The following is a 27,884-nucleotide window of genomic DNA, read 5'->3' as shown; positions in this document are numbered from 1 at the left end:
TCCTGAACGCTACTTGGTGCGTATGTGTGTGCGCGCGGGAGAGTCAATGTAAGTTGTCCTATTTTCCCAGACAGCAATGAGCATGCGTGTGTTTCTTTGAGAGCACTGCGTGGACGTTCAGAGAGCTCTGCGTGTTTTTTTTTTTTTTTTACTGCGTTGAAACATCACGTCCTTCCGAGCCTGTTGTGTGTGCGTGCGTGCATGTTGTCGTGCGTGTGAGTGTTTGTTTGCAGCCCTCACCCAGCAGCTTGGGAGCGTTCAACTGACGGCTTCCTCCTCCTGCATCCATCCTTCCGAAGCAAACAAGAGCCCAAAGTGTCACTACACGTCACAGGTATGAGAGTCAACATTTAATACCGTGCACGGAATGCAACTGTACTCGACTGTGACACACTAAACGCAGAAAATGGTCGCAGCCTGTTAGCTTGGCATGCTAACTTTTCTGTGCCTTGGACATATAATACCAGCTAGCTAGCTACCTAGCACCGAGTTAGCTTAGCTCGGACTGGACCGTCGGTGCGAGCACGGATAGCTGCTCATATGCTAAGCTAGACACTTTGCCAGGTGTCCTTGTATATTTAACAGTGTATTTAGTCAACAGAAACATTCCGTGTGCTCGTAACCACCGGTGCATTTCGCGCTTATTTTCCTGCGGGAGTTGAGCTCCTAATGTCAACAGCTAGCTAACGCTACTAGCCTAGCGTTAGCACGTCAACGCTGCCAGCTAACGTCACTCGCTTGGTCAACAACCTTTAAACTGGGACAGAGAGCGTGGCAACATGTCCGGTCAGGATTTATTTGTACAACGTCAAACTGCTCACCACACCCCTGGAGTTTGCTCAGCGGTCTCAAAGGGGGGTGACATCTTTTCCGGCTATCCTTGTGTCCGCTGAGACCACCATTCAATAAAAATGACCCCACAGAGGTGGCGGGCACGTGCTGTCATGTGATGCACAGGTGCTCCACGTAAGGCGAGCGGCTGATTGGCTGGGGTCATTATGGTTAGCATTAGCAATTAGAAATGGACTCTCTCGTCACTCAACAATTAGCTTCATATTTACAGCTCTTCTTACCTTTTTTACTTCTTGATCTGTTTTGTTACATGTTAAGGTGAATTTGAAATAACAATTACACCAACAGTACACCATTAAAAAAAATGTAATTAACTGTCAAATTACACCACATAAAAAAGCTAGCTCACAAGAGCTGCCGGAAGAAACCTCTTGGGCCTTTGAGGATAATAGGAAAACAAGAAAAATCAACCTGGAAACTAAACTAAACTACTACTTTTTTGTTGTAAGCAGTCCTTAAATATCCAATGTTTACTGTCACACTTCAGTCCACTTTCAACGGGTTGCTAATTGCAGTGTCGTGTGGCTGCCGAGTGCACCCGAAGTGCGCACAAATGAATGTTCTACTCCGTTCTCTAAAAGAGAATATCTGTCTTTTTTTCAGTGAAATCCTGGGGCTCCGACCATCCCATTCAGGACGGTGTTGGCGGCTCTCGTGGCTCGAGAGTGACAGCAGTTTGACGGGCGGCGGCGTCAGCCCCATGACTCTTTGAAGGGACACGGCCCCACCGTGGCCCATGCGCTGTATCCGTTTCCCTCCCCATCCTCCTCATCCCTCAAGCTGACGCAAAACCCCAGACACCTCCCTCCCCTCCCCCACCCGCACCCCCACTCCCACCCCGTCCCCAGCGACTCGCCCCCGCCGCCGGCCATGGCGTCTGGCACCGAGACGGTGCACTACATCCACCTGCACAACTCCAGCCAGTCGGTGCTGGAGGCCCTGCGCACGCAACGGCGCGAGGGCCTCTTCTGCGATGTGACTGTGCGCATCCATGACGCCTCGCTGCGTGCGCATGCCTGCGTGCTGGCAGCGGGCAGCCCCTTCTTCCAGGACAAGCTGCTGCTAGGCCACTCGGAAATCTCCGTGCCGCCGCTAGTGCCGGCCGAAACAGTGAAGCAGCTGGTCGACTTCATGTACAGCGGCTCACTGGTCGTGCTGCAGTCACAGGCGCTCTGTATCCTCACCGCCGCCAGCATCCTGCAGATCAAGACCGTCATCGATGAGTGCACTCAGATCATCTCTCAGAGGAAGGCGGCGGCGGGGGCGGCCAGTGCAGCTGCCGCAGCGGCGGCGGCGGCAGCAGCGGCAGCAGCTGCAGCCACAGGAGGGGGGATGCTCGGAGGAGTTCTCCCCAAACAAGAGGAGCGTGGCGGGGGTAAAGGGAGGGAAAGCAGTGGCAGCTGTTCCGGTGGGGGCAGCCTGAGTGGGGGCTACCCAAACTTTCCTAACTTTATGGTGGATTGCGCGGCGGGCTTGGGTGGCAACATCAGCGTGAGCGAGAGCGGGCCCGGCCCAATGGAGCAAGCCAACAGCGTGAGTCTGATGGCGCTGGGGGACATCGGGCCCGGGTCCATGTGCGATGGTGACGGGCTGGGACCCGGAGCAGCGTCCATACTTATGAAGCAGAGCCCCAGCTGCACTCAGGACGTCCGCTACAAGCTCCGAGACTTGTTGGCGCAGACGGCCAATGGCGCCGCCAGCACAGGAAGCATCTCTGCGAGCTGCAGCTCCGGTGTGGGCAGCGTGGACAGCATCGGCAGGGACAGTCTCCGCGGCAACGGCACAGACCTCTCCGATGACCTGGTGGGAATGGAGCGCTTCAGCGAGGAGGAGGAGTTGGACGGGAGAGAACGGGGGAGAGACGCTGACCGAGACAGGGGGGCGAGCCACAGCCGCAAACAGAGGCAGCCGCTCAGACTCCAGGTGGGAGGGGTGAATATGGGGATGGGTTGCCATGGTTACAGCTTTCAGGCATGCAGAGCTGCATTGGTTTGCCTTTCTTCGCTTTTGCCTCCTCGCACTGCATTGCCGCACATGACTGACATGTCGGTGCACAATTGCAGAGAAGCGTCCACACGCGTTGAAATTCTACGGACTTCTGCATGTTTGGCGTATGTCATTTTTAAACGTGTTTAAAAGCTGCTCAAACTGGCCGTCTTCGTTCTGCTGGCATGTTGCACGCCTTTGATTCCTTCCTGGTGTTAAGACTCCGTGTTCTCCTCTAGGTGCTGGGAGGAGGCGAAGGCGTGGTGGTGAAAGATGAAGGCGGTCAGGATGCAGACGGGACAGCTTTCGCCTTGGAGGACGAGAGACGGGATGGACAGCAGGAAGGCCACCAGGGACACATGGCGGGATTTGGACAGGTGAGGTTATGATTGAAAAGCAACACAAATGGAGATGATTTAAATAAGAATTAAATAAGACGGAGTGCGCAGACCTCACAGCTAGGAGACCAGGGTTCAGTACCACCCTCGGCCATCTCTGTGTGGAGTTTGCATGTTCTCCCCGTGCATGCGTGGGTTTTCTCCGGGTACTCCGGTTTTTCCTCCCACATTCCAAAAACATGCTAGGTTAATTAGTGACTCCAAATTGTCCATAGGTATGAATGTGAGTGTGAATGGTTGTGATTGGCTGGCCACCAGTCCAGGGTGTACCCCGCCTCTCACCCCAAGACAGCTGGGATAGGCTCCAGCAACCCCCGCGACCCTCGTGAGGATCAGCGGTAGAAAATGAATGAATGAAGAATTAAATAAGCAAATAATAAAATTAATTAAAATTTATTAAAAAAAATTAAATTACATTAAATAAACACATTGTGGTCGAATCCTGCAGGTTGCATGTGGAGCGTCTGTCACTCAACAATACTAGCAGAAGTACTGCAAAGAATACAGTTTATGGAATAGCTAGAGTTTAGCGCAGTATAATTTTATGATCATTCTTTTACCCACTGACTATTCAAATAATATTGCTAAGTGCACCCCTAATAAAAACATGTCGTCAGTCGTCCCTCACCACATTGCTGTCATTCTCAATAATGATTGCTGTTTTGTGGTTGTTGATGACGTTTTTTTGTCAAAAAATATTGAAGTACAAGTGATATGTAGTATTCTGGTCACTATGCGTCGGTAATGAAACACTAACATGACTATATATTATATTACATAACCTTAACACTGCATGGAGTCAGCCATTGCATGGCCAACATGATAGCGGGAAAATAAGTTGTCCTCCCATTCCGTGTGGAAGTGGTAGGTTTTTATCTTCTTATTTCGTCCTTCTTCCCCACTCTGTTTGACAGAAACATATTTTAAGTTTTGAGTAAGTAAATTGAAGAGGCCAACTAGTTAGCTCGGTAGCTTGCTATGCTAGGTGTTGCTGTCTCATGTGTCCCTGCAGAGGTCCTGTAGTCTGTGCAGTGCGGTTTAAACAAAGAATAGTAGGAGTGTCTTCAGTGCTCTCATAATGTTAACATTGAGAACAGGTTTCTTTGCTCTAGCTATGAAATATTCAAAAAATACGAAAATTTATTTTATATGTTAATTTTGAATCAATACATTGCGGGAATTCACTTATCACGGTCGGTCTGCAGCCAATTAAACACAATAAATGAGGGATTTCTTAAGTCTGGCCTCGTTGTGAACTTATGTAAAATAATCTTCAAAACTGCGTATCCCTAAAATCAGACAGAATTCCCCCCCCTGCTAAGAATCCATGTTGAGCTGTCGTGAAGCTGTTGAGTCACTGAGGGATGAGAGTGGAGACGCATGACCCTGAACCCTCAAACAGGCTGCTAAGCCTTTTGGGATCAACACCTTGGGAATGTTGGTGTGAGCACTGGCGGATTCCAAACAGGCCTTTTAAAACCAGACGATGGAGCGACACGAAAAACAAAACAAAAAAACCCTGAAGGCAAAGACAAAACATGCAACAGATGCTTGAAGAAAGAACCTGTAGGACCAGGAAACTGACGCCCTTGCACAGCGCCGTGTCAGGGCTGAAAGGCGGCTTCATCCCAGTCGCTAATCCGAGACAACAACAATCTGAGACCTCCTCAGGTTTGAAGACCAGAGGAACGTTAACCAACTTAAGTCCTTGTGTCCTTTCTCTTTGTTCATTCAACATTAAATGTAGGGCTGCAAGTTACGATTATTTTAATCGATTAATTATCTTTCGATTAGTTGATGACTCAGATTAAAAATTAATCGTTATAAATAAATTTCTTGAAACTATTTTTTAAGTATAGTATAGTATTTTTTAAGTATATACAGTGAAGAAAATAAGTATTTGAACACCCTGCTATTTTGCTATTTCTCCCACTTAGAAATCATGGAGGGGTCTGAAATTTTCATCGTAGGTGCATGTCCACTGTGAGAGAGATAAACTAAAAAGAAAAATCCAGAAATCACAATGCATGATTTTTTTAACAATTTATTTGTGTGATACAGCTGCTAATAAGTATTTGAACACCTGAGAAAATGAATGTTAATATTTGGTACAGTAGCCTTTGTTTGCTATTACAGAGGTCAAACGTTTCCTGTAGTTTTTCACCAGGTTTGCACACACTGCAGGAGGGATCTTGGCCCACTCCTCCACACAGATCTTCTCTAGATCAGTCAGGTTTCTGGGCTGTCGCTGAGAAACACGGAGTTTGAGCTCCCTCCAAAGATTTTCGATTGGGTTCAGGTCTGGAGACTGGCTGGGCCATGCTAGAACCTTGATATGCTTCTTACGGAGCCACTCCTTGGTTTTCCTGGCTGTGTGCTTCGGGTCGTTGTCGTGTTGGAAGACCCAGCCACGACCCATCTTCAATGCTCTGACAGAGGGAAGGAGGTTGTTCCCCAAAATCTCACAATACACGGCCCCAGTCATCCTCTCTTTAATGCAGTGCACTCGTCCTGTCCCATGTGCAGAAAAAACCCCCAAAGCATGATGCTACCACCCCCATGCTTCACAGTAGGGATGGTGTTCTTCGGATTGTACTCTTCATTCTTCTTCCTCCAAACACGCTTATTGGAATTATGACCAAAAAGTTCTATTTTGGTCTCATCTGACCATAAAACTTTCTCCCATGACTCCTCTGTATCATCCAAATGGTCATATGCAAACTTAAGACGGGCCTTGACATGTGCTGGTTTAAGCAGGGGAACCTTTCGTGCCATGCATGATTTCACATCATGACGTCTTAGTGTATTACCTACAGTAACCTTGGAAACGGTGGTCCCAGCTCTTTTCAGGTCATTGACCAAGTCCTGTCGTGTAGTTCTGGGCTGATTCCTCACCTTTCTTAGAATCATTGAGACCCCACGAGGTGATATCTTGCATGGGGCTCCACTCCGATTGAGATTGACCGTCATGTTTAGCTTCTTCCATTTTCTAATGATAGCTCCAACAGTGGACCTTTTTTCACCAAGCTGCTTGGTAATTGCTCCGTAGCCCTTTCCAGCCTTGTGGAGGTGTACAATTTTGTCTCTGGTGTCTTTGGACAGCTCTTTGGTCTTCGCCATGTTACAAGTTAAAGTCTTACTGATTGTATGGGGTGGACAGGTGTCTTTATGCAGCTAACGACCTCAAACAGGTGCATCTGATTCAGGATGATACATGGAGTGCAGGTGGACTTCTAATGGGCAGACTAACAGGTCTTTCAGGGTCAGAATTCTAGATGATACACAGGTGTTCAAATACTTATTTGCAGCTGTATCACACAAATAAATTGTTAAAAAATCATGCATTGTGATTTCTGGATTTTTCTTTTTAGTTTATCTCTCTCACAGTGGACATGCACCTACGATGAAAATTTCAGACCCCTCCATGATTTCTAAGTGGGAGAAATAGCAAAATAGCAGGGTGTTCAAATACTTATTTTCTTCACTGTATGAGTGGTTAGCACGCAGGCCTCATAACTGGGAGACCCGGGTTCAATTCCCAACTCGGCCATCTCTGTGTGGAGTTTGCATGTTCTCCGCGTGGTTTTCTCCGGGTACTCCGGTTTCCTACCACATTCCAAAAACATGCTAGGTTAATTGGCGACTCCAAATTGTCCATAGGTATGAATGTGAGTGTGAATGGTTGTTTGTCTATATGTGCCCTGTGATTGGCTGGCCACCAGTCCAGGGTGTACCCCGCCTCTTGTCTGAAGACAGCTGGGACAGGCTCCAGCACACCCCGCAACCCTAGTGAGGATAAGCGGTAGAAAATGAATGAATAAACTTCTGGGGCTGCATGGCGGACAAGTGGTTAGCACGCAGACCTCATAGCTAGGAGACACGAGTTCAATTCCCAACTCGGCCATCTCTGTGTGGAGTTTGCATGTTCTCCCAGTGCATGAGTGGGTTTTATATAACTTCTAATATAATATAACTATCTAATATAATATAGCTTCTGATTTGTATTATGCATATTTTGCACTTTTTCTACTCTTGTGTGCTTTGTGTTTTTGCTGCTGTAAAAATGCCAATGGGACTAATGAAGGCATATTGCAGCTCACCTCAGATGAATGTTCATGATGACTTTCCATAGACTGAACTCAGACAAGAAAAAATGATGGATTTATTAGAATTTGTTGCGCGTACAGAATGAAAGCCAAAGCTTGAGAAGTGACAAGTTAATTTCCATCAGACTTGTATAAGGGACCGAAAGCAGTCTTTAGATCTTTACCGACTTCTAAATGACACTCGATGTTGGAGTAATGTCGTCTGACTGGTCCGACTGCAGCATCTGCTTCCAACTTATGCAAGCTTGCGTATTATGTCGGTAATCAGCGATGTCCCTACCTGTTTTTGAGAGAACATTCCACAGCGATGTCAAGCAAAAACCTCTGAGAATCAAACAAACTCGCGTGACACGTTTTCAGCCAGTTGCGTGTTGACTGGCACTGGAACATTTCACAAGAAGAGCAGGAGCTCAAACAAGGAAAGGAGAGCTGCATCATGGAGGTAAGCGTCCATGGTTTTTCCCGACGCCTCCGGTGGTAATCCGGGACAGGGTACTTAGAAGCAAAGGATCCTTTAAACTGCAGGGCGGTTAATAACCGTCTTCACGTGTCTTCCAGGACTTCTATGACGAGCAGGGAGTGTTCACCGAGAGTTTCTGGACGCAGAGCGAACCTCCTCAGGCCATGGCGTTTAATCCCAGAGGACGGGTCAACAAACCTCTGACTCCGCCCCCAACCTCGCAGTCCATCAACAACCAGGTGAGTGGTTTTAACAACAACAACAATTCTCATATGCTGTAGTAGACACCTTTTAAAGGGACTATCGTGCAAAGGAAGCCATTCAGAAGACTCAAAGACGTAATAAGTAGTATCCTACATTGGTCACTAGGTGTCAGTAATGTTAGATTGTGGAGACACTAGCCACTGCAGGAAGTACACTGTCCAAAACACTCTTGAGTATGCCTTATTATGCCAATATGTCTTATTTCCTGTCGTTATGTCTACTGTATGGGTGTTATTTTACGGGTATTTATTTTATTTTTGTATATATATATATATATATATATATATATATATATATATATATATATATATATATATATAATAAATATTTATTAATAATATTTTTTATTATTTATATATATTTATATAACAAAAATTAAGAAAAATATATGATATATATAAATATATATATAAATTTTGATATATATATATATATAATATATAATAATAATAATATATATATTATAATATATATATATATTATATATTATTATCGTAATATAATATATTATACTATATATTATAATATATATATAATATAATAATAATATAATATAATAATATTACAAGCTGTATTTAGAAAGTCGTATACAAGTTTTCTGTTCTCTAACTAATTAAATATTCCAATCTGGGAACGTTTGAGTCTGTTATGCCTTATTATGCCAATATGTCTTATTTCCTGTCGTTATGTCTACTGTATGGGTGTTTATTTTATTTATTTTATTATTTTATTCATTTATATATAATAAAAATATAAGAAATATATATGATATATATAAATATATAAAAATTTTGATATCTATATAGATATGTATTTGATATGTATATATAATATATATTATGTATTATTATAGTAATATAGTATATTATTATATTATATATTATAATATAATATATATATAATATAATATAATAATATTACAAGCTGTATTTAGAAAGTCGTATACAAGTTTTCTGTTCTCTAACTAATAAAATATTCCAATCTGGGGCTCATTAATTGTGACAAACAAGGGATTAGTGTATGATTAATTGTTGTTGTGCTCGCCTTTAGATTAGGAAAAATCCAAGAAGTAAGTCCTGACTTCTTCTCCAGGCATTTTTAATTTGTTGTAATTCGAGTCTCCGCCCTCAGCTTCTTTTCCAGTACCCAGTGAGCCAGTCGCAGCCGGCACCGTTCTACGTGGGCGGTCCAATGGGCGGGATGGACACCATGGCGGGGACGGAAAACAGCCAACAGGCTCCGCCCCCGACTTCCATGACCCCGGTGCCACCCCCCACCAACACCGCCACCTCCGCCATCACTTCAGGACCCTCCCCATCCTCCCAAGGATCCGAGACCTCGTTTGACTGCACGCACTGTGGCAAATCGTTACGTTCCAGGAAGAACTACAGCAAGCACATGTTCATCCACTCCGGTAAGAACTGAAACAACCTGATTTAAAGCATTCAGAAGATGTTGTGTGGCATACATTGGAGTCTGGAGTCTAATTGTGTGCAAATTCCTGCCCCCCCCCAGGTCAGAAACCTCACCAGTGCTCCATCTGCTGGCGCTCCTTCTCGCTGCGTGACTACCTCCTTAAACACATGGTGGTGCACACAGGCGTGCGGGCCTTCCAGTGCTCCATGTGCGGCAAGCGCTTCACCCAGAAGAGCTCGCTCAACGTGCACATGCGCACGCACCGAGCCGAGCGCACCTTCCAGTGCAACGTGTGCCACCGGGCCTTCACCCACCGCACCTTGCTGGAGCGCCACGCCCTGCAGCATGCCCCCCAACCCCAGGGGGGACGCGGCGCCGGCATGACCTCGCCCGCTAAGCACAGTCCCCCCATGGGGGGGCCCTCAGGTATGGCCGGGGCGGGCGGCATAGTGGGCGGCATGGCCAACATGCCGGGCCACGGTGCCTCCTCCTCTTAGAGTCGACGGGGACACGGGGGGGGTTGGAAGGTAGTCGGTCTGTTCTTTGAGCCGGCCGCCATTGGTCCTAACAGCCTCACTGGTCTGGCCGAGCTTGTAGAACTTTCAAACGGGTCTCCCGCACATGGTCTTTGGAACCCGCACAACTTTACAGAACCGTATTTCCTCCCAGAACCTCAGTGTTCTGGCGCCGTCACTCTACTGAGCCCCTCGGGGGGGGGGGGGGGCCGACACACTCAGTATTAAGCTAAACTTGAAATTTTGCCAAGGAGTGTCCGTGCGGGAGCGCCGCTTGAAAGGAGGTCCGAGCGGGTCTACGTGGCGTCACTTAGGACCTTTTGTAGTGCTGTGTCTCAACTGGTGCACTTGCGTAAGTACACTTCATCTACCGTCGGTAGCCAATACGGTCATAGCACAATGGAGACGTGGGATGGGGGTGGAGTTGGTCCATTGAAAAGTAGAGAAGAAGAAGTAAATATTATAAATATTGAGATGGGACAGCACCGCACTGTAGTGGTGCACTCAGGAACTAAGTACACGGTTCACGCAGTATACTTAAGTGTACCGACGGAAGTATTCCATTTGAGACACAGCATATGTGTGTTAAGGGGCTGGGGGGAGGGGGCGGTGTTGGGTGGGTGGCACGGGATTGGTGTTTGCAGTTCAGGAAGCTAGCGAGGAGATTATTGGTTCCAATTGAAGAGCGCTTTCATTCACAGTCAATTCATTTGCTGGGTTGCAGGTGATGTCACGACAGGAGTATTCTTAGCGAGGCGTCAAGTGAAGTCGGAGCGCCGTTTTCACATTTTGGGGGAAAGAAAGTTAATCATTAAAAAAAATCAAAAATGCGGAAAACCTGCCTCTCTCGTCGCGTCGAGCCGAGTCTGAACACCCTCAAATTTGACGATAACAAGCAAAATGTATACTAAAACCAAAGTTTAAAATATCGTAGGAACTGGAATGCAACGCACCAACTATACGAGTGCCCAATTATTTGATAATACACGGCCGATATTACAAAGCTTACTCTGCACCCGCTATGGGCTAGCCTAACCGTGATGCCAATTAATAACATTTCACCCACTAGACTACACACATCCTCAGCTGTTTAACCCTTAGATGCATGAGTGACTGGACCCTACACTCTTCCATATTAGAATCAATGTGTTTTTAAGCCATTTTTGCCATTTTGGTTAGGAATAATGCTATAGCATACTTGCCTATGCCAATGCTATAGTATAGTATTCCAGATTGACAGTATCTCAGACAGGTGTAATACCTATACTGCATATTATTCATTCATTTTCTACCGCTTTCCTCGCGGGGGTGCTGGAGCCTATCCCAGCTGTCTTCGGGCGTGAGGCGGGGTCACCAGCCAATCACAGGGCACATATAGACAAACAACCATTCACACTCACATTCATACCTATGGACAATTTGGAGTTAACCTAGCTGTTTTTGGAATGTGGGAGGAAACCGGAGTACCCGGAGAAAACTCCACACAGAGATGGCCGAGGGTGGAATTGAACCTGGGTCTCCTAGCTGTGAGGTCTGCGCGCTAACCACTAGACTACCGTGCCGACCTACTGCATATTATATTTTACATGGAAGGTTGGGGTAGTAACACAAAAACTAAAATTTCTTCAAATGTATAAAAGGTAAGTTAAAAAAAACATGTTTTTTGAGGAATACCTGGAATATGAAATGATAACAATTTTTAATTACGAAGATATTTCAAGAAAACAACCTGACCGGGGTCATTTTTGACCCACTTATGGAAGGTTGGGATAGTAACACAAAAACAAAAATTTCTTCAAATGTATAATAAGTAAGTTAAAAAAAAAACATGTTTTTTGAGGAATACCTGGAATATGAAATGATAACAATTTTTAATTACGAAGATATTTCAAGAAAACAACCTGACCGGGTCATTTTTGACCCACTTATGCATCTAAGGGTTAAAAAAAACAATAGTTCTAGAAATAAACCAGTGTTCTGGCAGAGCGACACAATCTAGTAGCAAAAATGGACCTCCTGTGTCAACTGCTAGCTACTGGAAAGTTACTGACAGGGTCGACTTTGCATTTTGTACAACGATTATATATTATTAATGTCCATACGCTACACCCCCATGGGGTAACAGCACGGCAAAACGAGGGACACACACACAAGAATGTATTCATGGTGTTGAAGAACGCAGATCGACTTATTAAAAGCGTTATTTTCATCTGCGAATCTCACCACAATGCCTTGTTTTCAGCAATTTTCACGTCTTTATGCAACACACCATGCACATTCACACCATTGGGAAAATATTGTTTCCACGGCATGCGCCGCACTTCGCATTAATCTGCTCGATATCGTAGAAAGATACCGAGTTCCTACACGGCCACATTCAATGTGTGCCCTTCAAGTGCCATACCGGAAGTTACACGTACGGACGGCCTCTAGGTCGATCAGATGGTTTTCAATCCAGCAAGTCATTCCCTTTTGAGGGCCAGACGTGAGTTGACTGTGAAGAAGGACAAAGAGGGTCTTTACTGTGTGAAACCAGACAGGAAGTGGTCCCTTGGCGAGGGAGGAGGCGGCGGCGGCACATCGGCGGCGTGAAATAAAAATTCAGCTTCATACATCAGACATGTTGGTTTCTAAAAGCGCCCCCCCCCCCCCCCCCCTCTCTCTCTCTCTCTCCCAAGCGGGCCGCGAACAAATACCTCGAAACAGGACGGACTCCAAATACGAAATGTTTGGGAAACATTTCAAGCTTATTTTACACACACGCACACACCTATGATTACCTCGGTGGTCCAAAGACAGGCTTTTTTGTGTCATATTTGAAGCTCCAACAGTTATAAAAAAAAAATAATAATAATAACAAAACGAAAGCTATGACAGATCAGTTTACGTTTGAAAAGTTTCATACTCAAGTTAAAAAAAGAAACGGAATACTGTACATGGCAGTAGCGCTCACTTTGTTCTTTGTTGCTCTGTGATGCAGAACTTTAAAAGAAAAAAAAAACGCTTTTAACGTGAAAGAGCCATTGAGAGGAAGTAAACGGTGGAAGACAAATCAGTGATTTTTTTTTTTAATGATTTTTTTTTTTTTAGGGCTCATTATATTTTGAATTCTAAAACCTCACAGCACTAAAAAAAAAAAATGTTTTTGAACTGAATTATGAAAATGTACAATCACCCCTAAGAGTTTTGACCAAGTCAAAATGGTGATAATATTGAATTATCACATTAATATTTATTGCAATTTGATCTCTATGCACAGTTCAGTTTGCACATCCCCTTTTCTTAGAACTAGACGTAAACCCCCCCACCCCTCCACCTTTGAAGTATTTGGCTTCTTTTTAGGTTTTAGGTTTTTGGTTTTTTTTTTTTTTTTTTTTGCCCTTGGCGCACCTCCAAGGTGGCCTTCCTTGTTGGATGGAGGATTGCAGTCATGTGAAGAATCACTTTAAGAAGATTTATTTTCCTATTCTCCAAAAACAAAGAAAGCTCTCATAGTGACTTCACTATAAAGATTTGACATCAAATGTCCCCTTTTTTTTTTTTGAAAATGTGGCAAAGTGCTTTTTGATTTTGAAAGTTGACGGACGAGGAGTGCACACTTCCTTGTCACTGATAAGCTAAATGTCAACTTTGAACGCCAAACCTCTGGTGCTCATTTTGTTGTTGTTGTTGTTATTATTATTGTTGTTGTGTGTTGTAATAATTGTTGTTTTTGTGTTTTCTGTTCTACTTCTGGACATATTTACCTCATTTGCCAACACACAGCGCTCTGCTCTGCTCTGCTCGGCCACTCCACGGTGTTGCTATCATTTCTTCTCAGCAGCAAAGTGCTTGTGGTGCATTCAAGGACCCATGTACAGTACTGTAACATGTCAGCGCTTTGTGACGTACTGTGTGATGCCTTTTTATGTTCCTCCTCTTCTTCTTCTTCTTCTTCTGGGATGTTTTCTACGGGAAATCTTCTCTCCCACAATGCGTCACAACAAGTTTTATAAACCATTCTACTTGTCATCCTTTAAAAAAAAAAAAAAAAAGTTAACAAAAAAGAAAAAACAAACAAACAAAGCTCATCTTTTATGTACGACAAAGGCTCCAAGGCATGATTTTAACTTTTTTTCCGAGGACGTAGATGTTGTAGTTGATGAAATTAATTGAATTTAAAAAGAAAAAAAAAGTGATTTCAAAGATTTCCTTCTCTTATTAAACATCTTCTATGACTGAACGTTCACTGCTTCCTTTTTTCATCACTTGCACGAGGAACCCGGTATACCTTGGAGAACATGCCAGATTGGTTAGCTAGCCACCTGCACAAGACTGGAATGGACCACAAAACCACCAAAAAGAAAATCGGAATTTGAAAGAAATACAAGATTATTAAACTGCCATTGCTATTGAACTCCATGCAAGATTTTACCTTGTGGGGTAGACCCAGGGATCCAGTGGACCCAGGCCAATTACAAGGGACATGTTTGGAGACAGAGAAATGGGACTGTGATCCGAAAAACACCATCCCTACACTAAACATGGAGGTGGGAATATTTTGCTTTGGGAATGCTTGTCACTAAAATCTTAAGCAAGACGAAACATTCATTCATTCATTCATTTTCTACCGCTTTTCCTGGTGCTGGAGCCTATCCCAGCTGTCTTCGAGCGAGAGGCGGGGTACTACACCCTGGACTGGTGGCCAGCCAATCACAGGGCACATATAGACAAACAACCATTCACACTCACATTCATACCTATGGACAATTTGGAGTCGCTAATTAACCTAGCATGTTTTTTGGAATGTGGGAGGAAACCGGAGTACCCGGAGAAAACCTGGGTAGAACATGCAAACTCCACACAGAGATGGCGGAGGGTGGGATTGAACTCAGGTTTCCTTGCTGTGAGGTCTGCGTGCTAACCACTAGACCGCCGTGCAGCCGTGATTCATTTATTTATTAATTTATTCATTCATTCATTTTCTACTGCTTATCCTCCCAGCTGTCTTCGGGCGAGAGGTGGGGTACACCCTGGACTGGTGGCCAGCCAATCACAGGGCACATATAGACAAACAACCATTCACACTCACATTCATACCTATGGACAATTTGGAGTCGCTAATTAACCTAGCATGTTTTTGGAATGTGGGAGGAAACCGGAGTAAATATCGGAGAAAACTGCATGCAAACAATCCCGAGGGTGGGATTGAACTCAGGTCTCCTAGCTGTGAGGCCTGCCCACTCTGCCGCTAACCACTCTTCCACCGTGCAGCCCCAAATACAAATAAAAATGTCAAATTTCGCTTCCACCATTTGCGGCAACAAAGAACCGCTACAATCGCTGCAACCCTTTTGAGAACTTTGTCCAGCGGGCGTCTGCCGGTGGACAACATCTGTCGCCCCGTGCCCTTTTCTCCCAGCATGCCGAGGGACAAGCACGCCGTCCCAAAGGGTGGCCTTTTGTGTGGCCCATTGTCAGTGTAGTCATTGTGCGGCGCTCCGAGGCTGATGATGATTTACAGACATTTGTGTCGGAGCACAATGAAGCGTCTTTGTGGGGCAATTAAGCGGCAGAACCGGGGGCCTGGTTGGGTTTGGGGGTGCGGCATTCGGACGCCTGAGTTTTTTTGAGTTTTTAACACGGAAACATGACAGTGAAAGTCAAAAAAAGTAGTTTCACTATTTACACATACAACTTTTCAGTACGCTTTCTAAGCGGTAACCGCAACAGAGGGAGGGGTATTGTTTTATTTGAATAGACATCCACAGACCCCCCTTTGCGTCTCCAGGGAGACACTTTCAAAAGTCCATGGAGCGCCGTCATTGAAAGCACCACCATTGGGGCCCAGGCGTGAAGACAACAGATGTTCCCGATTGACTTTGCGTGCGTTACAGATGGACAAACAACAAGTGTCTGTGTTCATGTTTAGCATCTTTTATTTGGAAAAATAGTCTTGGCTAACTCCTTCATCGACAAAGAGTACAGGAAGCGGTCGTAGAACAATGCAATGTACAGTACAATCCCTCTTAAATAACTTTTTTTTTTTTACTTTCACAAAACAAACGTCCCACTGACCTGAAGTGCCTTTGCAAAATATCGTCCATAAAGAAAGAAATTAAATAACGTCACAAATATACAAGACAAAATAAGAATAACACAAATTAACTTAAATTAACTTAAATTAAACCATAGTTTTAAATCTTAATTTTTTTTTTTTTTTTTTTTTACAAAAATCTGTATAAAAAGCGTCAAAAAAGTAATAATAAGACAAGGGAACGTATACAAAAAAACAATACTATGTCGGGCCGGTTTGGAGGACTTCAGTTCATAGAGCAAGCACATTTATTTACGTACGTTGAAAAAACAGGCCAGTATGGCCAAACATCCGCCGTTTGATGCGGTTCCTGCGCTCCGCCACAGCGCCTACGATCGAGAAAAAGGCCTGGGTGCAAATGTTGCAAAAAAAAAAAAAACAAACATCGTAGCTTTGCGTTGCGCGTTTATCTTTCTACGTCCCTTAATATTTCATTCATTCATTCATTCATTCATTCATTTTCTACCGCTTTTCCTCACAAGGGTCGCGGGGGGTGCTGGAGCCTATCCCAGCTGTCTTCGGGCGTGAGGCGGGGTACACCCTGGACTGGTCGCCAGGCAATCACAGGGCACATATAGACAAACAACCATTCACACTCACATTCATACCTATGGACAATTTGGAGTCGCCAATTAACCTAGCATGTTTTTGGAATGTGGGAGGAAACCGGAGTACCCGGAGAAAACCCACGCATGCACGGGGAGAACATGCAAACTCCACACAGAGATGACCGAGGCAGGAATTGAACTCTGGTCTCCCAGCTGTGTGGTCTGCGTGCTAACCACTAGACCACCGTGCCGCCCTGTCCCTTAATATTTCAATTTTTTTTTTTACCCACAATTCCCGACAAGAGGCAGAACAGAAAGCTAAGTGTCAGTTTACGTTTAACCGTAAACGTTACATTTTTCTTATCACCCCGCCAGTTCCTATCCCACAGGCCGAGTTTCCAGTCGAGAACCAGCTCAGTCTGAATATCAGTTAAAGGTCTCAGGTATCAGCAGCAGTCTCCAGGCGGGACACCTCCCCCCCAGACCGACGTTAGAGCAGCATCTCATCCGGGAGCATAAAAACTCTCCCAAAGAGCAAAAATGAGCAGAGCCCGTCGTCGGCCCCGTTTTACACCTGCGGACACAGAAACATTGTTATTGTCGCCATTACCGTGGTTACCGTAAACATGTTTATATTTAAACACCTCACCTCAGTTGCAATTATACATTCGTCCTTCTCCTCCGACATGACAAACACAGATTTGTACTTGTTGTCCGCACATGCGGACGTTTCTGGGATATTCTTTTCCGATGCATCGCTGTTTGGGAAAAGAAGAAAAAAAGTTAGCTTTAGCCGTTAAATCACGTTTACGTTTTTATTTTATTTGTGTCTACCATTTTAAACGCTTGCTGTGTTTCTCCTCAAACTCAAAGGAGTCCAAGGAATGGCACTTGTCCTCGCAGGCCGCTTCCAACATGGCTTCCTTGGCGGCTTGCTCGTAGTTGACTTCATGCACAAGGTTGCAGTCAGATAGCGGTTGACGAGTTTTGTAGCTCCTCCTATCGGGGGACGTTCCCTCATCCGGGTCGCTACCGCACAAGTCCATCTTTTTGTTGATGTTTTTGACCGCCGGCGTCGGCGCCACGCTGATCGCTAGGTCTCGGTCGCTGCGCTGACAGTTGTTAGTGATGTTGTTAATCGTCTCGCCGTCGCCGACAACTTCGACTGGATCGCCGCGTTGTGATTTGGATCGGAAGAACCCGACCAATACGGCGCATCCAGCTAGCAGCAGTAACACCAACGCGACGCCGGACCCCACAGCCATCCAAGGTACTTCGGAACCACGTATGGCGGCGTGTTCTGGAAGCAAGAACTGGCAATTCCGGCCGCCGTAGCCCGGAACGCAAGCGCATACATAACGATTGTTCCTCTCGTGGCACGTTGCGCCATTGTGGCATGGATTGTGTTCGCAGCGGCTGATGGGTGAGCTGCAGTTCTGTCCCGTGTATCCCGGCGGGCATGTGCAGGTGTAGCCGTTGATTCCTTCCTGGCAAGTTCCGCCGTTCTGGCAGGGGTATAACGAGCATTCGTCACCGGCGTGGTCGCAGTTCATGCCCGTGAAACCGTCAGGACACTGGCACAGGTACGAGTTGACCAGGTCCACACAGCGAGCACCTGCCAACGGAAAATCTGGTTTTAGAACTGGTCCTGAAAGAACCCTGAAAGCAGACACCCGCACCGTTGGAACAGGGACCGGAGGTGCAGTGGTCGATCTTCTTCTCGCAATTGAATCCAGCGTATCCGGTGGGGCACTGACAGAAGTAACCGCCGTCTGGGTTGTCGCTGCAACGGCCGCCATTGGAACACGGACCGTCGGCGCACGTCATGGCACTCAGTTCGCAGTTGTTGCCATAGAAACCGTGAGGACACGTACAGGTGTAGGTGTTCTCCAGGTCCTGTGAAAAGACACCAGATGGAGCGTCATCGTTTTGGCAACTTGGCTTTTATTTAAGAAGACTGAAGCGGACTTACGGTGCAGCTCCCGCCGTTTCGGCACGGGTTCCCGGCGCATTCGTTGACTTGGACTTCACAGCTGGCGCCAGTGAAGCCGGGTCTGCAGGAACAGGTGTAGCTGCCCTGGCCCGTGTTGCTACAAGTGGCTCCATTCATGCATGGCTTGTGGTGAGTACAGTAGTTGAGGTCTGCACACACGGACACATGGGGATTAGCATACTGGAACAACTGCTAACGCTAATCTTGTCCCGATTGTTCAGACAGCTGGATTGACAAAGATCAAATCCATTCATTCATTCATTCAGTTTCTACCGTTTATCCTCACAGGGGTGCTGGAGTCTATCCCAGCTGTTTTCGAGCGAGAGGCGGGGTACACCCTGGACTAGTGGTGGTGGTGAATTTCTAAGAAGTAGTATTCCTTCTTTATAAATTGAGCATTTTTGTAGTTTGAATATAGAAAACCTGTTTACAACCTTCTAAATCAGAGTTCTGCAGACATGAAATAGCACCCCTATAGTCACCTAAACACTTGTTAAGATATTCATTCATTTTTTATTATTCTCACTAGGGTCGCGGGCGAGACTTCATTCGAGAGGCAAGGTACACTCTGGACTGGTGGCCAGCCAATCACAGGGCACATATAGACAAACAACCATTCACACTCACATTCATACTTACGGACAATTTGGAGTCGCTAATTAACCTAGCATGTTTTTGGAATGTGGGAGGAAACCGGAGTACCCGGAGAAAACCCACGCATGCACGTGGAGAACATGCAAACTCCACACAGAGATGGCCGAGAGTGGAATTGAACCCTGGTCTCCTAGCTGTGAGGTCTGCACGCTAACCACTCGGGCGCCATGCAACCCCAGAAGTTATATACTTTTAAAAATTTGTTTTTAAAAATGTATTTATTATGATTATTTTTAGGCGGCATGGCGGTCGAGTGGTTAGACCTCACAGCTAGGAGACCAGGGTTCAATTCCACCCTCGGCCAACTCTGTGTGGAGTTTGCATGTTCTCCCCGTGTATGCGTGGGTTTTCTCCGGTTTATTCCGGTTTCCTCCCACATTCCAAAAAAAAAACATGCTAGGTTAATTAGCGACTCCAAATTGTCCATAGGTATGAATGTGAGTGTGAATGGTTGTTTGTCTATATGTGCCCTGTGATTGGCTGGCCACCAGTCCAGGGTGTACCTTGCCCTTCGCATGAAGTCTCGCCCGCGACCGTGGTGAGAATAAGAGGTAGAAAATGAATGACTATCTTAACAAGTGTTTAGGTGACTATAGGGGTGCTATTTCATGTCTGCAGAACTCTGATTTAGAAGGTTGTAAACGGGTTTTCTATATTCAAACTACAAAAATGCTCAATTCATAAAGAAGGAATACTACTTCTTAGAAATTCACCACCACCAGTCCAGGGTGTACCCCGCAGGTGACTCTCTTCCAGCGTCTGATTGGCTGATTTTACCATTAGTGATTTTGGCACCACCTGTTGCTTTAACATGCACTAACCTGCTAAGGTGTTTTGTTTAAACGTTTTAGGTATGATCTTGTCGCTCACCTTGGTTGCAGAAGAGCCCCCCCCAGCCCTCTTGACAGTTGCACTGCCAGGGCTGCTGGCAGGTTCCGTGGAGGCAGCCGGGGTAGCGGATGCACTCATCGCAGTAGCGTCCCTTGAATCCTACGCGGCACCTACGGAAGACCAATGAGAGTACCCAGGTAAAATTGCGTCATCAACGCTTGTATACCTGAAGCCGGCGGGCCCACTGATATGAACTTACTTGCACTCTCCGGGTTTCTCGCAGAATCCGTGCTCGTCATCGCAGCCTGGTAGGCAAATTGCTGCGTGGAGATAAAATAAGACGGATATTTAGGAATATTTGAAATTAATAAATAGAATCTTAAAACAACAAAATGGAGAGCGGTGCTGTTGGAATCACTGTGCTACTTTTTTTTACTTTCATACAAAGAAGTGTGTGGGCGGCACGACGGTCGAGTGGTTAGCGTGCAGACCTCACAGCTAGGAGACCAGGGTTCAATTCCACCCTTAGCCATCTCTGTGTGGAGTTTGCATGTTCTCCCCGTGCATGCGTGGGTTTTCTCCGGGTACTCCGTTTTTTCTTCCCACATTCCAAAAACATGCTCGTAATTGGCGACTCCAAATTGTCCATAGGTATGAATGTGAGTGTGAATGGTTGTTTGTCTATATGCGCCCTGTGATTGGCTGGCCACCAGTCCAGGGTGTACCCCGCCTCTCGGCCCGAAGACAGCTAGGATAGGCTCCAGCACCCCCCGCGACCCTCGTGAGGAAAAGCGGTAGAAAATGAATGAATGAATGAATGAACAAAGAAGTGTGTGTCATTGACCCCCACGACCCCCCCCCCCCAGCCACTGTCTTTTTTTTTCTTCGCTGCGGGTCAGAACTCTTTTATTCCCCTTTTCCACACACACACACACACTCTGGTCCAGATAAGAGTGGACAGCTGGCGGGTGTGTTGCCAGTGGGGGGACAGCTGCTCCATTGTCTCCTCTCTCCTGGCAGCTGCCCACTTCAAACAATAACCCCACCCCCCTTGCGCCTCCACCAATCAAAGCCAGGGCCCACCGCACCCCTCAGCAGCCAATCACAAGGCAGCGTAGCAATTTATGGCACGCGTGACATGATTATTCCCTAAAACTTTCCTTAGAATAAATCAAGTGTGCCTCTCTGTGTTTCGAATGGGGGTTGTGTGTGTGTGTGGGGGGGGGGGGGGGGTATGCAAAGTGCCCCCCTCCCATGCCCCTAAAATGGCGCACTCATATCGTACTGAGACAACATTAAGAACACAATGTTACTCACGCTCCGTGCAGTACTGTCCCTTCCATCCGGCATCACACACGATCTCCCCCCGCTCCCCGCAGGTGAAGTGCCCGAAAGCATCGTCTCTTGGTCGGCAGAAAACCGAGCAACCGTCCCCGTAGTAATGCTCGTCGCACACGAACCGATACGAGTACTTGAGCTCGGTTCTTCCCGCTGTGTGAAGATCTTGGGACCAGTCCTCCCCTACTGTGAGGTGCCTCTGCGTGGTCATGGTGCTGATCACCCGGTCCGGGTTCTCTATTAAAAGTACCCACGGAGTGAGTTGAAGGTTTCAAAGTGGACTGTGTAAATACTGGAGTGGGTGGATCTACCTGTGGAGAGATCGTCATTGTTGTCCGTGTGCAGGGCTTCGATGATGAGCGAGAAGGTCCCCTGAGGGAGACAAGTGGCTTGGTGAGGCAGGTGGTCTCCACATTAGGAGATAACATCAAGCCTATAGTGGGGGAGGGAGGGTGGGTGAGTGGGCGTCCAATCCACTCCACAAAGCGCCTCCCTCGCCACCCCACAAACACACTTACCGGCCATGTGAAGCCGAAGTTGATCCTGATGGGGTTGCTGAAGGAGTTCTCCGGGATGACGTCCGGAACCTGGAAGGAGTTGGAGCCCAGCACGGGCGTCACGGCGCCGCCGTACGTGCAGGGTGGTTCCGGGGACGCGTTAGGCTGGTAGTGCTTGAGGCACACCCGGAAGAAGGTCTTACACTCGCATTGCTGGAAAGAGGAACCGGGGGCCCCCCTTCCGCAGCAGTTCTTGTTGCCCTGCACGCCCTTCTTGTTGAGGAACTCCTGCAGCTTGAGTTCGAACACCCCGGAGCAGAAACCCTGAGTGTGTGTGGGGGGGGGGGGGGGGGGGGGGGGGGGGGGGGGCTTAGGTTTTCTTGCGTCTCATTGTGTGTGTGTATGAGTGTGTGTGTGTGTGTCTTACCTGACACAACAACATGGACGCCACAGCCAGACTCAGCAGCATCTTCAATAAATACATCATAAATTAAAAAATAAATAAAAATTCAAAGTCCTCACGGTGCCTCCTCCTCCTCTTCTTCAGTCCCTGTGAGGAAGATGCACGGAGCACCTCATGCACTTCTGACTCTCATGTCCCCCCCCCCCCAAAAAAAAGAGAGACACAGAGAAGTAAATCCCAAACTTTGTCCTCAGAAGAAGCTCTTGCGCCTGCGTGGCGGGAGATTCTAAATCATAAAAAAAGTGGTCCAATTCCGTTATAATCCCAAACAAAGATCGTCTCTTTTTGTTTTAGCTGCGTGGGGAGAAGACGCGTGTGTCACTGGTCCAACATGCTCCCCTCTTCTTGCCCCACTTTTTTTCCCTCCTCCTGGTCCCTGCGTCTTCCTCCCTCTCGTCAGGCGTGTCTCCGGCCCCGGGGCCGCCTGCAGCCGGTTATATATGGCCAGACACATGCTATGGTAATAACATGCAAATGAACCCTCCTCCTCCTCCTCCTCCTCGTTCTCCTCCTCCCAATCTGGCCCCCACAATGCAAGGAGCCTCCTCGTCCTCCACATGAAGTCCACAGAGCGTGGACAAAATGCAACTTTCATTCCTTCAGTTTCAGGACCCCCAAAGTGACTTTTTAGGAGCTTCTAAGTCGGCCTTGAGGAGAACCTGAAGTTCTTCTTGTGTCTTCATGGGCTTCATCTTTACATGTTTGATTCTAACCTAGCAGACATTCTGTTGAAAGCAAAAACTCTCACATAATAGACTTCTTTTCCTCCTCATCATCATCTAGAGGACACATTCTGCCCACAGTTGGTAATGGTAATGGTTTTATTTCATTTGAACATGCATCAGAATGCAATTGAATGCATCACATAATCAGTTCACAGTTCCACATGTCCAAAAGGAGTAGGAAGAAGCAAAGCTTATTAAATCCTACCCCTCCATCTGGTACTTTTACAATCAGTAACTGTTACATTTGTTCACTTCCTGCTTTCCTAATATAATTTAATTAATTATTTTTATTTTTTATTTAAACATTATTATTTATTTATTAATTATTTAATAATAATATTATATTATTATTTATTAAAATAATTTTATTTTATTTTATTATTTAAAAAAAATGTATTTTATTTTTGGTCACGTACCAAAGTACGAGGTGATATAAGCATTAAATGACATAACGGGTACCATAGTACGTGTCAATATAGTGATATATATAGCACATCATGACTGGTTCAAGACTCTTCATCCTTGTATTTAGCAAACATCAACTGCTTGTATTGTTTCTTGAATTGGCTCATCGTTGTGCATTGTTTGAGGTCCTTACTCAATCCATTCCATAGTTTGATTCCACATACTGAAATGCTATGGCTTTTTAACGTACTAGTCCTAGCATAGAAGTTTTTCAAATGTACTTCAGATCATATTTCTCCTCTCTTGTAGAGAAGTATTGGATGACATTTTTAGCTAATTGGTTATTTTTAGCCTTATGCATTATTTTATCTGTTTGAAGATGAACTATATCAGCAAGTTGAAGTATTTGTGATTTTAGAAATAAGGAGTTAGTATGTTCTCTGTCGGCGGCATTATGAATTATCCTTACTGACCTTTTTTGCAGTACATTTAGCAAGTGAAGATTGCTTTTATAGTTATTACCCCATATTTCCACACAATAAGTAAGATATGGTAGAACCAGAGATCAATAAAGAGTGTGGAGTGATTTCTGAGTTGGAGTTCAGTTGATGTTTTCATTGGTCTAGATCAGGGGTCGGCAACCTTTACTATGAAAAGAGCCATTTCACCCACTTGCCCACTAAAGAAAAATAGCCTGGAGCCGCAAAACGTTGTATGTTTAAAACAACATTGGAGGGGAAAAAAAAGACGAGTTGGAGTACTCTTGCTAGTACTGGAGATAAACTTTTGTTTTTAAATGAGCTCTAATTTATTTTTTAGAATCGTCAAATAACTCATTAATAATAATTAATAACTCAAATAACTCAAAGTATTACTCATTTCCCTTCATGTTAACCTGTCAGAGAGAACTGGATAGCATCCTGTCTGCTCATTCAGTCACCAGTCAGAACTCAGTCAGGATGCATTCATGGTCTCACACAAAGTTGGATTTTTGTAAACTCATAACAAAGACGTGCATTTTCACCACACGGGTGCTAAAAAATATTCAAGCATTGCAAAGGGAGCCGCAACAAAGAGGCTGGAGAGCCACATGCGGCTCTGGAGCCGCGGGTTGCTGACCCCTGGTCTAGATCAAGGCTGGTCTAATATCTTAACATCAGACCACATCAAACTATGTCATTTAATTTTGCAGGTTTTTTTTTAACTAAATAAGACATCCGACTTGCAAGTCATGTTGCCAGTTTGTATGTTAAAAGTTGAAATACTTCGAAAGCAACTGGCGGGCCGGATTCAAACACTTTGTGGGCTGCATATGGCCCGCGGGCCATAGTTTGCTCACCTCTGTTCTAGATTCTGACGTGAATAAAAATAGCATAAATGATTGTTCTTGTACTTTTTACTGCCAACACTAGGTGGTGCTGCTCTGAAAAGCACATCATTCCATAACCGAGTAAGAATGTTTGACATCAAATATCGGGTTGGGTATCGATGGGAACCTAACATTCCGACTCTCCTTCAAATGTTAAAATTTAGATTCCTATTTTTGATGCCGTATTTGCCGAAATCGTTGCAAAGAAAAGCTTTGGCTTAACTTAACTTAACAATGACATCACGCAAGGTAAAGTTCACGACACCTCCAGATGCTCCATGTCGGACTTCCTCTAAGAATCTGGAAGTCAAACTATGCCAATGTTACCCGGGAGTCCTGATGTTGTGGGAGTTGGGTGGAAATAACAAACTAAAACTACGACTGCAACCCACACAATGCACTTCCTGCCTTCAAACTAAGAGCCCAAGACACACAGCTCATAGACAATTCATAAACTTTTACAAGTTTATGAGTTTATAAGTTTATGACCCTGCCTCTAAAAAGCATCGGAATTGATCATGTAGGAATCAGAATCGAGGAATCGAGATCAGAGCTGTAACTGTTCCGATTCGAACGATGCCATTGAGGAGGATATGTGGTTTTTAAGAAGGTCGGCTTGGGGCACTTTTGCTTCTTCATGCTTCTGGGCCGCGTCAAATGGGCTTGAGGGGCCCCTGGCCACCCTAAGTCCTAAAAAAATCTCCTAAAACAAAACGGAAACATTTAAATATAGCTTGTCTTTGTTTAGCAAATGTCGGTTTTAATCGTTTTTTATGGCTGGAATAAACTTTGGGGCTGCACGGTGGATAAGCGGTAGAAAATGAATGAATGAATGAATGAACTCGTAGCAGCGTCTGACGGTGTCGTCCGTGTCGTCCTTATAATCATCCTTAAGTCAAGTTAAAAGTGAAATCCAAAAAAAAGGCATTTCAGATGAGCGCAAAACTTGCCATGCACATGATTCGTGTGGAGTCACCAAACCAGAACAGAAGTAACATTAGCTAAAATATGTATTTTTTGGGCTGCACGGTGGACGAGTGGTTAGCGCGCAGACCTCACAGCTAGGAGACCTGAGTTCAATTCCACCTTCGGCCATCCCTGTGTGGAGTTTGCATGTTCTCCCCGTGCATGCCTGGGTTTCCTCCCACATTCCAAAAACATGCTAGGTTAATTAGCGACTCCAAATTGTCCATAGGTATGAATGTGAGTGTGAATGGTTGTTTGGCTGGCTCACCCGAAGAATAGTTGTTTGTCTATATGTGCCCTGTGATTGGCTGTGATTGGCTGGCTCACCCGAAGAATGGTTGTTTGCCTATATGTGCCCTGTGATTGGCTGGCTCGCCCAAAGAATGGTTGTTTGTCTATATGTGCCCTGTGATCGGCTGTGATTGGCTGGCTCGCCTGAAGAATGGTTGTTTGTCTATATGTGCCCTGTGATTGGCTGTGATTGGCTGGCTCACCCGAAGAATGGTTGTTTGCCTATATGTGCCCTGTGATTGGCTGGCTCGCCCGAAGAATGGTTGTTTGTCTATATGTGCCCTGTGATTGGCTGGCTCGCCCGAAAAATGGTTGTCTGTCTATATGTGCCCTGTGATTGGCTGGCTCGCCCGAAAAATGGTTGTCTGTCTATATGTGCCCTGTGATTGGCTGGCTCGCCCGAAAAATGGTTGTTTGTCTATATGTGCCCTGTGATTGGCTGGCCACCAGTCCAGTGTGTACCCCGCCTCTCACCCGAAAAAGACAGCTGGGATAGGCTCCAGCACCCCCCCCGCGACCCTCGTGAGGATAAGCGGTACAAAATGAATGAATAAACTTTGGATCATCTTTTTCTTGTACTTCATCTTCTCCCCAGGAGCTGCTCCTCGCTATGGCAACAACGTCCTGCTTGGAATCTCCTCAAAAACATTCCTTGGCAAAGTTGGGAGCTAAAGGACGCCTCCTGCCTTCATCCTACTCTCTTTCTGCAACAACAAGCTCTACATAGTGTGTGTGTGTGTTTTGGAAGGCGGGGGGGGGGGGGGGTAATGGAGAGTCGCTCTCGTGGCCAACATGAGGGGGAACTTGTGCCATTGTGTGTGCAGCCAAGGAGGACCCCCCCCCCCCCACCCCCTCACTACACACTCCCCCCCTCCCCCTCAGCTGTATGGTAATTCTGCTCGCACCTGCTCTTCCCTCAACAACAGCGTGTGCGCGCCTCCCTGTCCCCCACCCCCACTCCACCCCCCTCACAAAAAAAACTTCTTGCACCCCTCCCTTCAAATTGCATGCCCACATCTGGCACGTGCACATCCATTCGGATAAAGCCGCTGTTGCCTCGCTGTGCTTCAATTCTTACGTCACATCACTACATTCAACGTGAAGGCCCCCCCCCCTAAAAAAAACACCCACCCACCCAGTTGTCTTTTCACACGATGACTTGTTGTAACACTGATCTTTTATGCACAACTCCATGAGGAGGGATTGCAAGAGGCAATACAATAGAAAGTAAAGTCAGGCATACTTTAGAGTAGCCAGTGTACAGCTTGTACTGTGTGTAGCAAGCCATTCATTCATTTTCTACTGCTTATCCTAGCGTCAAGGGGGGTGCTGGAGCCTATCCCAGCTGTTTTCAGGCGGGGTACACCCTGGACTGGTGGCCAGCCAATCACAGGGCACATATAGACAAACAACCATTCACACTCACATTCATACCTATGGACAATTTGGAGTCGCTAATTAACCTAGCATGTTTTTGGAATGTGGGAGGAAACCGGAGTACCCGGAGAAAACCCACGCATGCACGGGGGGAATGCAACTGCAACATGCAAACTCCACACAGAGATGGCCGAGGATGGAATTGAACCCGAGTCTCCTAGCTGTGAGGTCTGCACGCTAAACACACGCCACCGTGCATCCCGCACACAGCCAGTATTGTGTAACTATCTGGCAACACAAGTGAGTCCATATCACAGTGAACATTCATGTGGGCATTTCGTGTAAGCATCGCTG

At 45.9% G+C, this 27,884-nt stretch overlaps 2 protein-coding genes across 2 annotated transcripts; one reads left to right on the top strand and one right to left on the bottom strand.

Annotated features, from left to right (window-relative positions):
• Positions 1-65: 65 nt before the first annotated feature.
• On the top strand, positions 66-14,219 carry zbtb45 (zinc finger and BTB domain containing 45). Its single transcript, XM_058046474.1, has 6 exons — positions 66-334; positions 1,456-2,775; positions 3,078-3,215; positions 7,901-8,041; positions 9,198-9,480; positions 9,582-14,219. The coding sequence occupies exons 2-6, from the start codon at positions 1,723-1,725 to the stop codon at positions 9,977-9,979; spliced, it is 2,013 nt and encodes a 670-aa protein (XP_057902457.1). The 5' UTR covers positions 66-334; positions 1,456-1,722; the 3' UTR covers positions 9,980-14,219.
• Positions 14,220-15,898: 1,679 nt separating this feature from the next.
• dla (deltaA) lies at positions 15,899-22,473 on the bottom strand. Its single transcript, XM_058046462.1, has 11 exons — positions 22,362-22,473; positions 21,956-22,258; positions 21,749-21,809; positions 21,417-21,674; positions 20,359-20,419; positions 20,139-20,269; positions 18,594-18,763; positions 18,301-18,517; positions 17,456-18,236; positions 17,271-17,379; positions 15,899-17,195 (listed from the first exon to the last, which is right to left on the bottom strand). Exons 1-11 carry the CDS (start codon positions 22,419-22,421, stop codon positions 17,190-17,192), a joined length of 2,157 nt encoding a protein of 718 aa, XP_057902445.1. The 5' UTR covers positions 22,422-22,473; the 3' UTR covers positions 15,899-17,189.
• Between the last annotated feature and the right edge of the window lie 5,411 nt (positions 22,474-27,884).

This window comes from Doryrhamphus excisus, chromosome 1 (genome assembly GCF_030265055.1).
Source record: "Doryrhamphus excisus isolate RoL2022-K1 chromosome 1, RoL_Dexc_1.0, whole genome shotgun sequence".
NCBI classification, from domain to species: domain Eukaryota; kingdom Metazoa; phylum Chordata; class Actinopteri; order Syngnathiformes; family Syngnathidae; genus Doryrhamphus; species Doryrhamphus excisus.
This window is presented reverse-complemented; position numbering and strand designations above follow the sequence as displayed.